At 36.8% G+C, this 13024-nt stretch overlaps 1 protein-coding gene across 1 annotated transcript in view; it reads left to right on the top strand.

Annotated features, from left to right (window-relative positions):
- The window catches only part of PPP4R2 (protein phosphatase 4, regulatory subunit 2), a 19791-nt gene extending 9502 nt beyond the window's left edge, over positions 1-10289 (top strand). Inside the window, exons 3-8 of the mRNA XM_010282645.1 lie at positions 3227-3320; positions 4787-4824; positions 5481-5555; positions 5995-6138; positions 6726-6994; positions 7969-10289. Coding sequence (XP_010280947.1) covers positions 3227-3320; positions 4787-4824; positions 5481-5555; positions 5995-6138; positions 6726-6994; positions 7969-8282 — 934 coding nt within the window. The 3' untranslated portion in view covers positions 8283-10289. The remainder of the gene's footprint in view (positions 1-3226; positions 3321-4786; positions 4825-5480; positions 5556-5994; positions 6139-6725; positions 6995-7968) is intronic.
- Positions 10290-13024: the final 2735 nt, after the last annotated feature.

The raw sequence follows: 13024 nt of genomic DNA, 5'->3' as shown, positions 1-13024 counted from the left end.
AGAGTTCATTAAAACTAGCTAAATTTTTTTTACTTTTTTTAAGTTAAAGTAGTAATGAATTAAGAATGACCCCTGTTTTGGGGTCTTTCTGGATGAAGTGTCTGTTAAAGAAGGCTCAAACTGTCTGTTTTAACCTTACTGTATCTTACTTGACCTTGTGTAATATGCTTGCAGAGCCATGCTCTCATGTTATACTTTAGAATTGCTTTGGAGTAGGAAGTTCTTAAGACTTGCTATTTTCTTTATCCTTTGCTAGTGAAGCAAAAGGTTCTAAGGTAAGTCATTGGGGATCTCATGTGACAGAGGAGTCTTCACAGCTTTAATAAAATAGACATATCAGATGATAATAAAAATTTTCATTTATATATTTTTTTTGGCTACAATTTACTTTGGCTGTTATAAGTAGTTTCCCCTGATACCTCTTGAATCCTGTCTATACAATGAATTTTTGGTTTATATTTCATTGTGAACTATAGTGCTAGGAAGTGCAACTTTTAGTGTTTTCCTATGGAATTTTAAGTAGTTACCTTAAGAAGGCAGATTGGAACTATTCATGCACTGAAGTAATTAAGTTTCTAAGCATTTAAGATCAATTTTCATACTGCTTACAAACTTTTATATTGGTGTTCATGTATAGATTTACACCAATTTCAACTACTTTCATTTTAAAATCACATCGTTCAACTATTTTAAATTAATAGTTTTACTGAAAAAAAAAAATTCATGAGGTGAAGTTAACTTTGGGTTTTGCCAACTAAAAACATTTACAAATTACATGCAAAGGAGGTGATATTGTGACACTTGGTGCCATCTGCTGCTCAATAAACGAAATTCAGTTTAATGTGGAAAATTTTGGAGGGAAGTAAACTGGTTATGGCTCTTGTTGAAACCTTTTATGGCTGAGAGTAAAATAGGATGGCAGCTTTTGCTTCTGGAGTTAGTTGTAGGCTTCACACTTTCTTGAGTGTGCTTATTCACCAAGCAGCCAGAACTGTATTGCGGTTCACAAAATACTTCGTGTCTTAGTATTCCAGGTGTCCTGTTAGGTACAGCTAAATACAAATTAGCCAGGCAGTGATTCTCCAGGATATCTTACAGATCTGGCTGATGAAAAATAATTTCAAATTCTGTGTATTGTTGTTTCTGTGAAATAAATTGATTTTGAATGGACAGTCTTGTCTAATTAAAAAAAAAATTACAAAGTCTCTTTAATTATGGATTTTTCAACCCAAAACCAAAATGGCCATCAGTGAGGAACAATAGACACAATTAGTGCTGTACCTATGTGAACAGCAGCACTGTTTGCTACTAATGAAGCTTTAGGGAAACTAATAATGAGAGAACAATTGTCAAGCTTAAGAGCCTTCATGTAATAAGCTGAATTAAAAGGAACACTTGTTCCTGATTTGTTCTGATTTTGTACCTGCCAAACTCTGGGGATGGCAGAGGAGATACTTCTGGGTCAAAATAGGGAGGTGAAATGTATTTTGCCTGTGTGCCAGAACACTTTGTTTTCTGCCATATTAATTGCTTTTAAGCAATAACATGTCAACAAATGTTTTAGAAATGTGGTTGTCTTGTAGCATTACTTTTGCAAGTGTTTAATGTATTTAATGCTTCATCAGCTGTATTCTAACTCTCCACAGCTGATTGATGGAGATTAACTTCACCATCTCTCTATTCTTAGAAGTCAATTAAAGATAAGCTGCTGTGGTGTAATTCAGGGTGAATAGCAAGGGAAGGCATTAACTAATTAACATGGTACATGTGATACACCTGTGTTTTTGTAGGTAGCTCTGTTGGAACTAGGGCTAAGAGTGGTTGCATTGTAGCCTACCCCCTTACTGTTTTCAAGTTGAGGATTAGAACTTCATCAGTAACATAATGCACAGAAAATTCTGAAAAACGTTACTAAATTGTTGATAACTTGGTCACTCTCTGCTTACCGCTTGCTTTTAGTTAGTGTCATGTAGTATGATTAATCATAGCTATGCTGACTTTTTTGTACTGAACTAGCGGTGCATCTTTAAGATGTGGCTTTTTAGCTAATGCATGAAGCTTGAGATACCTAGTGTGTTAGTTAACGAACTAGGCTTAAGATACTGTGTACTGAGTTCCTCAGAAAATAATAAAAGTTGAATTTAAAATTTTACAATATAGGGTTATATTTACAGTATAAGGAGATATATATATCCCTGTAGTGTGTATATAGGGATATATACACACACGTATGTACTGATATTGCTCTGGATTTGGTGTACTGGTCATATTCCCAAACTAGAAATGGTTCTTAAGTATTGTGTTGTATCAAATACTCTTTTTAGGTGAAGTTTGGAAATGCAAATGGCTTCAACTTCAAAAAGTTAACTGTAAAAGTACATGATTGCTTGTTATTTTATTGAAATAACTTTTAAAGTATTTTACTATTTTGACAAAAGTCACAGAGGTTTGTTAATGTGACACTGAATTTGCAGCGTAAGTGTATGACATCTCAGGTAACTGTTAAATATATGTAAAGTATTGTTTGTCTGAAGGGCCAGTTTCTCATTTAAGTAGGGGTGAAACTGAGTGCAGAAATGTCAGAAAAGAGATTGTGTGAATGTGATGCATATGGATTTGTTTATCTTACTGAGTTTGTTTATTTTTACTGAGCTGTTCCTTGGTAGATAAGTATACTGTCCACTTGTGGCAAAATAGAGTATTTGTAACAGCTAAAGTTCAATGGTTCTACTAATTCCAACATTAAATGCTTTTTCTGTAAATGTATTTTGTAAAACATGAAATAAACCACAAGTTGAGAATTTTTTAGATCTAGCTTGTATGACTCAAATTCATTTTGATTCATTTACTATTTCTGTTCTATATATTTGAATTAACTAATAAACACAGTCTTAAACTATTTTACTGTTGATGATCTGATTTCATTTTAGTAATTAATTATTTGAGCTGTGGGATGATGTATTTAGGATTCTGCTTAAGAGTTTTGTGGTGCTGAGCACAACAGACAATGCTTCGTTACCTCAGTGAATGAGAAAAGGCAAAATAAGGCTATGAGTTACTACCTTATATTGCTAATGATAAAAAATTCAGTACTGTTTTCCTTCTGTCTTCTCAGTACGGGGGAGAAAGCAATAACGTTGTTGCTTCCTTGCAGTCATACTTGTTAAAATAAAATTAAATTGTTATAAATATATTTTATTATATTTATAAATATATTTTGTTGCAGCATCCCTTTCACTATTCAGCGACTCTGTGAGTTGCTGACAGATCCTAGGAGGAATTACACAGGAACAGACAAATTTCTAAGAGGTGTGGAAAAGGTACGTATTTTTCTGAGAGAACACAGCTGAACAGTCACAACTACCACTTAAATAACTTCTGAATTAACTCCCAAAGGTCTGTTGGTTTTGTTATGGCTCATAGCCATAATATAGCTAATAGCTACTCTTAAGTGTATGAGTTTTTTGTATGTTTTAACATCAAAAAGCAGTTTTAAAATAACTTATTTAAGACATGAAAATAGATCTCAGGACTGTGACTGTTGTGCTTCCTAATCACTGTGCAGTACTCAGACTGTAGTTTGTGGAGGGTGTAATGTAACTTTTTATATTGAGTCCTAACTAGAAATAACTAAATGGTCAGCTGAAGTAACTTGAATTTTTTGATCAGGTGTTTCCTTCCACAGTTGGGTTCAGATTAGATCCAATAGGTGTAAGAGGAGACCCCCCTTCCCAGAGTGTCTTTTTGTTTCAGTACTTAAATCCTCTTCTGTAGAGAACCGTGCCTTTGTAAAAGCATACAGATGGCGTTTAATGGTATTTTACAGCTTGTGTCAGAATGTGGGATCTTTCAAGAGTAGGTAACAGACTTTAAGGATGTGGTTCCACATAGGATTTTTCTTGATGGCTTGAGGTTCCTGCATGAACTACTCAATCAAAGAAAGGTTAACTTTTAAATGGATGTTTTCACTGTTAGAGTGGGTACAACCAGGTATATTCTTGCAACTTAAGATGGGAAGGAGGTGGTCAGGAATAAACTATGAGACAGGGATTTCACCAAGCAGTTTCTTAGCCAACAGTGAGATCTGTGAAACCATACTTCACGTTTTATGGAGAAGCCTCCTTAAAGTTTATCTGGGTTAATTTAGCTGTCCCTATGATAAAAGTCCCCCTTGTATAATTTGGCTGAGTATTGATTTGAAGAGAGAAGCGTACCTAACTTTTGAACTAGGTTTCTAGATGTTAAAATTGATTTAGTTTGCGGTGCCATTCAAGAGGGAGAGGTGGCTAAGCAAAACGTACTGAATTAATCATTATTTCTGCCCTTTGTTTATGCAGCGCCAGAATAATTTAACATTTGAAATACGGCTGTGCCAAAAATAGCTAAAGGTGCTTGCACGCTCTTGCGTGCAGGACTCAACGTTCGAATAGAGCATTTCTCCAGCAATTCAGAAGTTTTTCAGTATTTCCGAATACTTTGCTTTCGAAAGATACTTCAGTTAGAAATTACAAACACTAGGGCCTGGGGCTTAACGTGCTGGTCTGGTTTTTACAGTAACCCACCTATGAAAATGCTGACTCGTAGTGTAATTATGGCCTGACCTTGTAAGGAGCGGGCAGAGATGCTTTTTATGTATCTGTCATCTGTTGGTAGCTTCCAACGGAATTTTCTGTAGAGAAACTTTAACAGATATGACCAAAATCTTCTAACTCTTTAATTTTTGACATGTTGTCAAGAGCTGAAGTTTCTGATTCTGAATTTTTAATACATTGTTTGTGAATTACAGAATGTCATGGTTGTCAGCTGTGTATATCCATCTTCAGAGTAAGTATAATCTTCTTTTTCTTGAAATGTTTAAGCTTGTGTTAGTAGAGGGGAGAATGTATGCATGTGTGTCTAATATATTTCTCTTGCTGGCAGTAGTTGTATCCAGAAGACAGACATGCAGAGTTCAGTTTTCATTATGAATAGTTATGTCCATGGTAGTGATAGCAGTCTGTAAGTGTTATGTGTAGTAATTTGGAAATGAGCAAACAGCTTTGGAATCGGGTGTATGGTACACTGGTATGAATGATATGAACACAGTTCAGTGTTATCCCCAAACACAAAGCTCTGTGGTGGAAAAATAGATACCACTTAATAATAGCTGCCCTGTTATCCTATCCTAGCCTATTTCCCCTCTATAATGTATAGAATTACAGAATCATTAAAGTTGGAAAAGACCTCCAAGATCATCAAGTCCAACCACCAACCCAACACCACCATGCCCACTAAACCGTGTCCTGAACTGCCACGTCTGCATGTTTGAACACTTCCAGTGATGGTGACTCCACCACCTCAAGGGGTATAGGTAGAGAACCCCTTGAGGACTGGCAGTGGGGAACTATTTAACGGGGGGTGGAGGGGGGCAAGTCTGTGCAAACAAACTTAAAGTAATTTAAAGTTCCTTTACTCATTCTAATTTTGTTTTATTTTGTTAGGAAAAATAATACCAATAGTTTAAATAGGATGAATGGTGTTATGTTCCCAGGAAATTCACCGGGATACTCTGACAGGTAAGTTTAGTTTCAGGACTTAACTTTTTCTGGATAAAAGCAAGGTAGTTTTGGAAATAGCTGGTTCAGATCCCTTACCATTACCTATTCTGATCCCAAATAGGTAACCTCAAAAATGGAGGTGATATGGAATACTGGGGGAAGGAGGGTAGAGGAGGCATGAATACAGTGTATATATGCTCTATTTTTGGTGGGGTTTTTTTTAATTTTATTTTTTGGTTTTTTTTTTTTAACCTCATTATTTATAAATTTTTTTGTTATTTCACAGTTCTTATCATCGTTTGCATGTTGTAGGCAAGGAAATTTTATGCAATATAAAATAGCAAAGTACCTGATCTTTTTTGTTCTGTTTTGATGATCTTTTAAAACAAGGTTAGTTAATAACAAATTAACAAATAAATAAAAGGCTTAATTTTTTTATTACTTTTTTTTTTTAAAGATCTAATGTAAATGGTCCTGGAACTCCCAGACCAGTAAATCGACCGAAAGTTTCTTTGTCAACTCCTATGACAACAAACGGTTTGCCAGACAGCACGGAACATAAAGAATCAAGCTTGCCGCAAACAGAAGATAAAAAACACAGGTTTGTGAGGAGTAATGTATTTTGAGATTTCATTATTCTCAGTTTTTTTCACTTACATTTTAGAAGTATTTTAAGAGAGAATGGCCATCTAAGGTATGTGTAATTAAGTATTAACATATGAATATCTGCAGCAGGACTTGATGTGTACGTACCTGATGTGTTTGGGCTGTCTAGATAACTATTAGCTCAAGTTTCCACAGTTGCAGTAACATATCTTGTAAGCGTATGGGATGTATAGTAAAAATGAAGAGTGAGTAATAGCCTTCAGAAATTCAGTTACCATCTTTGTGTCAGGATGCTATGGTATAACCAGATATGGTATTTCATAAACTTCTGCTACTGATTCTGACAGTAGGAACTGTCTGTAATTTGGACCTACTGGAGTAGCCTTATCACTCTGCATTTTCTTCAACAATCAGGTGAAAGAGGAGTGATGGCTCTGAGGTTTTTGTTGTGTAGTAAGTGAGTTCTACTGTTATCTCTTTGTAGAGTGTTTAACTTGAAATAGCTGCCTTTTTTTTTTAAGTGCAATAAGATAAAGAATGTTTTTCTTCAATAAAAACTGCAGCTGCTTTTGTTGTTCATAGTGAATCACCAGCATCTGAATCGGAAGGTACTCAGAGCAGCCCAGTAAAAAATAAGCACTCTCAAGATGATCCTGCAGAAGCAGAAGGGCATGAGGTAAAAAGACTTAAATTTGACAAGGAAGGGGAAGCCAGAGATGCACCTAGCCAAACTGCCTCCAGTGAAGTTTCTTTAGGCATGGGGGAAGAGACAGAAACATCCTCTACATCTCAGGATAAAGAAAAAGATGCTACTTGTGCCAGACAGCACTGTACAGAGGAAGAGGAGGAAGGTATTTCAGATTCTTCTATTGTCTTTGCTCTCTGCATTTTCCAAGGAGTTGGGATTTTCTTTGCTGGAGGCAAATGCTGTTGGGATTGCTGAATGTCTCTAGTTGTGCATAAAGATGAACACTTGTTCATCCTTCAATTTTGCATAATTTAGCAATTCTATTATTTCTTCTTTTTATTTTGTCCTACAGCTCTATTTAAAAATTTATAAAATGGTACTTAAAATCTTCTTAGGCAGTAAATTACATGAGGGTGGTAATGATGCACCAAGAATTTGAGAATCCCTACTTTAGGGTGTCATCAGATGTCCTCATCTCTTCTCCAGAAGGTAGATGGGTCATATCTACATTTGATGGTCTTTATTAATAATAAATTACTGAAATACAGCTATAAAGTTACGTTCTTTCACTGAGGAGGCTGAGCAACAATCTCTCCAGATCTTTAGAACAGTGAAAATTACCTCACTCTAAGGCAGGCCCTGTACCTAATAAAAAAATAGACAGCCGCAGTTGAGAGACTGATCTGTGTTTTACATATTCTCCAAAGTTTCCTTTTAATACTTCTTTCTTGTTGCTCATGTATTTGTAAAATGTTCCTTTAGATCATGATGGACGTATGCTTGAAACAGTAATGTTTTCAACATTTCCAAAAGACTGCTTCTGGAGACAAATGAAGGAATGTGGGGAAGCAAGAAAAAGTTAACTTGTTAGGCTGTGTCTTTATCCCCTGAAGCTTAATGAAGTGAAGCTACCTATTTAATAAAAAAGTTGGACTGTTTTTATGGTGTGTTAGGCTAGTTTGGCTATCCTGATGAAGTTGGCTAATACTTTATGTCTTCTAATAAAATCGGGGATTGACAGTTTTTCCTGTCCTTGGCTGTGTTGTAGAAGCACTGATTTGCATAGCTGATGGAAAGTAGCAGTATTAAGATTTCTTTAAAAACACCTTAGTAATACTGTACTTTCACTGTTTCTAGAGTCCTTCATGTCCCCCAGAAATGTGGGTCCTGACAGAAGAGATAAAGAAAAAGACACTGAATCCTCAACTGTGAATGAAGAGACCTCTGAGGAGAACAATCAAATGGAGGAGTCTGATCAGTCTCAAGCAGGGAAGGATTTACACTCAGATGACAGTGAAATTAGTGGATCTGCCAGTAGCGGAGCTGACTGCAGTGAAACTGAAGAGTTAGGGTCCTATGGTAGTGAAACTCCAGAAACGTCATCAGAGACCCCTATGGAAAACAGTGATGAAGCCACAGAAGTTGCAGATGAACCTATGGAGCAAGACTAATTTAAATACACTTAGATGCAGTATTTTCCATAAGGCTCTGGTTTTACACTGTATAAATAATTTTATGTAATAAAGTGGACCTTTAGTTTTACAAAAAGAAGCAGGTTGTAAAATAAACTTCTCCATGGATTGAACCTTGAAAGAGTTGTACATGATAAGAACTGTGAATACCAGCTCCTTCAGGTCCTGCTTACCGCTGAACTTTCGTTTGGTCAAATCAGTGGTTTGTGTATAGTTTTTTTTATTTAGAATAAAAGTTTTTAAACTGGAAGGTAATTATAATTTTGACAACTTTTTTGGAGATCACCACACCTAGTTGTATGTAAGCAAGAAAGCTTTTTGTCTTGTCTCTTTCTGACCGCTATAGCAGTTACTTCATATTTTGGTTACAGTTTCAACATTTGACATGTGAAATATGGGGTTTCATGCTGGTTTCCAGATTTTTATTTGAATACACACTATGAAACCTTATGTTGTGTGTTTAAAATGTGTTACATTTCACACATGCATGCACACCTATGTGTACCCTCACTGTTCTAAGGGGGAAATGGTATATTTTTTTGTTTCTATAAAAGATAAATACAGCAAATACTTTTTTCTATAGGAAAAGATTGAGTTCACCTCTCAAGGCACTTTGTTTTGCCTCTGGAAAACAAAACAAATGAAATCTGGCCCATATGAAACCCTGGAAATATTAATGTTGTTGAAAACACCAGAGTAAACACATTCCAAGAAAACTGTTCAGATTACAACATTTTTGTATACTTCTGAGGTGCCTGAGTGAAAGGATTTCATTTATTTATGAGAAAATGTGCTTTATGTTGAGAACATTGTAATCAAAACATTAGCTTAAACTTTTGTAGAAGAAACATTTGAAAATCTGATAAGAAAATGTCTTGGAAGAAATGAACAGGTACTTGCCTTTTTGAGTGCTTCTTGGAGCATTGTGAATATTGTAGAGAAGTCTCAGAATTATTCTAAGGTATGCAGATGGCATCGGTATGATCACACCACTGTATTGGAAGAATTAATATATGACCGTAGTTATGTACCTGAGCTAAACAACTAAAAGGTTTAGGGGTGCATAGAAATCACCGTGATTTGTATAACATTTTGGAAGTGAACTAAATATTTTTGAACATGCTACTTTGACAGCCAGTGTTACATTTTTTTCAAACCAGCTCAAAGCACAAACTACTGCTTTAAACTCTCGGTATTTTCCAGTTCCCATATTTAAAGACATGCAAGGCGCAACCTCCCAGTCACAATTACTGGCTGCCAAATTTATACCTGTTTCTTCAACTGTACCTTTTTGATATTTAGAATTTTTAAATTTCTGTAAAGTAGATTTTTGTAGATTGTAATGAGTGCTCACTGCCATTGTGAAACGGTATATAATTGTATAATTTCTGTGTGTAAACTGAATGCTTGGGCTTTCAATACAGTATTCATATAAAGCAATAAATATTAATGTTATAAAATATCTGAGTACATTTTTATCAGAATTGTCCCTCTTTGGTTTTAAATTCACATACCTGAAGTACAAAAATGACCTCTAAAATGCATGCTTGATAGTTTCTTGTACTACATGGTGTGCTTTGTATCATTCTGGGGGAATCTAGGTTTTGATCAATACTGGAATAATTTGGCTCAGTTGGAATATTTATTTCTAGCTGAAGTTAACTATCAAGTTCTAAGCAGACAGGATTCAGGGAGATGCTTGCCAAAAAAAATCCTATCAATTGAGATCCCCTTACAGAAGGAAAATTGTACTCCAACTCATTTTCATTGTGCTTAAGGGTTGGATGTGTATTATAAAATTTAAGGACTGAACCAAAATGTTGAAATTGGGAAGGTTTAAAAATATAGTGACATCTTACACTTCTCTTTGTTTTTTTAATATTTTGCCAATGAGAACAAAATTTTAAAATTTCTAAGTTTAGAGTTTTCTGACATTTTCTTTAGACTGTTTATTTGTGAAAATACTGTCAATAAACTTGTTCTTTAAGCACCCGTGGCCTTTTGATATGTTTGTTTTGGCAGCACTAGTGCCACTATTGCAAAGACTTGCAGAACTTTGAGGTGTGGATCTATTTATGTAGCTGCAGTTGTTCGTTTGTTTTTTTCCCCTGCAGTGGCTAATAAAAATTGAAATAATGCTTTAACACCACAGTAAGCATCTTAATATTGAATATCTGCCTACATTTAAAAATTGCATTTACTAAATTGGAGAAGATTCCCCATTTTTTTCAAAATGTGGATTTAAAAAAACCACCAAAACAAACCTACTGCTTTTCTAAGCAGCTGTATTTTGTCAGAGGCATTACACACCCCCAGGTAACACAGGCAGCCGCTTCCCAGTGTGTGTGGAGGAGTAGCATTGAATCTGTTTTCATAGCTTGTATTTTTCTAAATCTGGCTGCTTTAAGTTCCATGAAGACATACAGCCCAGAGCATGTTTTTGTGTAGAGCCATTCGGGCAGAATTGGTCGTTCTAGTTGCATTCATGAAGGAAGCGTGTGGTTAAACCCCAGAAAACCAGGCAACAGGTGCTTTATAGTGTTCATAGGTGTATTTCCTATTTAAAAACCTCTGTTAGAAGGGACTAGAATTAAGTAGAGAATGGTAATGGAGTTCACTTCTCAGAATACAAGGTGAAGGCAGTCATTTAATTCTGCTCTTGTTCACAAAGAATAAGTGGCTATCTCAGAAAAGTTGATTTGTGTAAGAATCCGGGATGCTTGGGCAGCCTTGTTTTTTTCTTATCTCTCTGCAGTAGAGATCGCTTTCCAATATAGCATCTATTTGGGGTTATAAAGACGAGTACGTTGAAGTTAAAATATTCAAAAAAGTCTTTGAGTCGTTTCGGTGGATGGAGCAGAAGTTGCTGGTATCCAGCATTAATTCAGGTGCAGCAGCTTCTGTAGGTGCTCTCTAGCGAGCATGGCTCCTGGGCCGGGGCCTCCCCAAGGAAAGCCCTGCATCCTCTTCTCTCTCCAGTGGAGTTCGGAACAACAGGAGCCACATCCCTGTGCAATGACCTCTGGGGTTGTGTAGCAGCTGCCTGAGACCGCGTAAAGTTTTGGGGTGAGGATTATTCCTGCTTCCTGTGTTGCTAACCAGGTCTGGGACAAACTTGGATTTCTTCTTAAAACCCCCTTGGATCTACTGCTGGCTTGACCAAAGTAAACTTTTTAAAATACAAAAACTCTGTTCTCAAGGCTAAGACACCTCTGTCTACAGCACTAGGTACTGCTTTTTTAAGCATTGAGGAAATACTCCTAGCTGGAAAACTGAACTGGAATTGCATTTCTGTTTATGCCTGGCCCGGGGGATGCAGGAAACTGGCTTGAAAACGGTTTGTGCTGTTACTTCAGTCTGAGAAACTTTGTTTGTATGTTGTTTTTTACTCAAGCAGTTTACTGAAAAGCTGCATCATGACCTCGGCAAGGTTGTTCTGCGTCTGGTACAAAAGAACGAAGCTTTTATTTTTAGCATCTTTGTTAATTGTATGGGGGGGTGGGGGGGAACCAGCACTGAAACCTGATCAAATCTTGTTTGTATGAGTTTTCTGTTGCAATAGTTAAGTGGCAACACAGTGATTAAAAAAAAAAAAAAAAGGGGGGTTTTTTTTCCAAGAATGAATGCCTTCTAACTGTACAAAAAGCCCTTCTGCAATCCTTGGCCATTTTTCATTCATATAGTGCATTTTTAGAAAGGGTTTAAAGGTTATTTGCATCTCAGTGTGTTTGAGGTCAACGTTTTTTGATTAGAGAAGGATGGAAAAGGTACGGATTACTGAAGGCACCCTAGTTACATCCCTGCCGTTACTGATGAGAGACCTACGTTTTGTCTAGTAAGTTTTCTTAATCAGAGTTCTTCATCCTCGTTTGCCTCGCGGACGTTCATGCCAGCAAATTCATCACGGGTATAACATTCTTTTGGTAGCTGCATGGTTTAACTGAAAGGGCTCTGCTCTGAGATTTGCATATATAGGCTGCATCAGGTACCTACGCATTCGTGTTCTCCTTCTGTACCATGAATCATTCTGCTGCTGGGCCTCTCCCACAGACTGATAGTTGTAATGACTTTACGGCATTTTTCACCTTCATTTCTGTATTTGTAAACAGGTTCCGGGACACAAGGCACATTATTTGCAGGATTCCTACAGCCTGTCATAAAATACGCATGCTAACAACTAATCTCCTGCAGGCTTTTTTTAGGTTAAGAAATAATGCTGCTGTTTTCCAGCTGAAAGAGGATATTCTGGTTTCTATAGATAGAAACAGCAATCACCTTTGGTTCCGAATGATCTCTTAATGCATGCGAACAAGGCACCTGAAGCCGTTCCCCCAGTTTTGGACTATTATTTACCAACTTGGCTGCAACGTTCGCTGTAAACTGTTGCATTATTTCATTTGTAAGTTGATCCGTCCTCACGTTCGCTGGGGAAAGCTACTCTTCTCCATCCTTATTTACTGCAATAAGCTATAGACGAAGGTCTTGAACTACTTCTGGCCCTGGGCGGTTCTTGCCGTGAGGAAGTGGTGACAGTACCTACTCCAGGCTTGGCCTCTTCCCTGCGTATTTTAATCTGTGACCCAAGTGATAATTGCCGGACCGTGTCGCCGCCGGTAAAGATACGAGAAATTCTGCGGGCCTCCGAACGCCGCAAATGTGACCGTGGCTCAGGCTCGTGCCGCTTGCTGTGTGCGTGTCTTCTGTGTGCGTGCGGGGGCCTG

Source organism: Phaethon lepturus, unplaced genomic scaffold, assembly GCF_000687285.1.
Source record: "Phaethon lepturus isolate BGI_N335 unplaced genomic scaffold, ASM68728v1 scaffold53732, whole genome shotgun sequence".
In the NCBI taxonomy this organism is placed as follows: Eukaryota; Metazoa; Chordata; class Aves; order Phaethontiformes; family Phaethontidae; genus Phaethon; species Phaethon lepturus.
The sequence above is the reverse complement of the archived record's forward strand: the minus strand, read 5'-3'. Positions and strand labels throughout refer to the sequence as shown.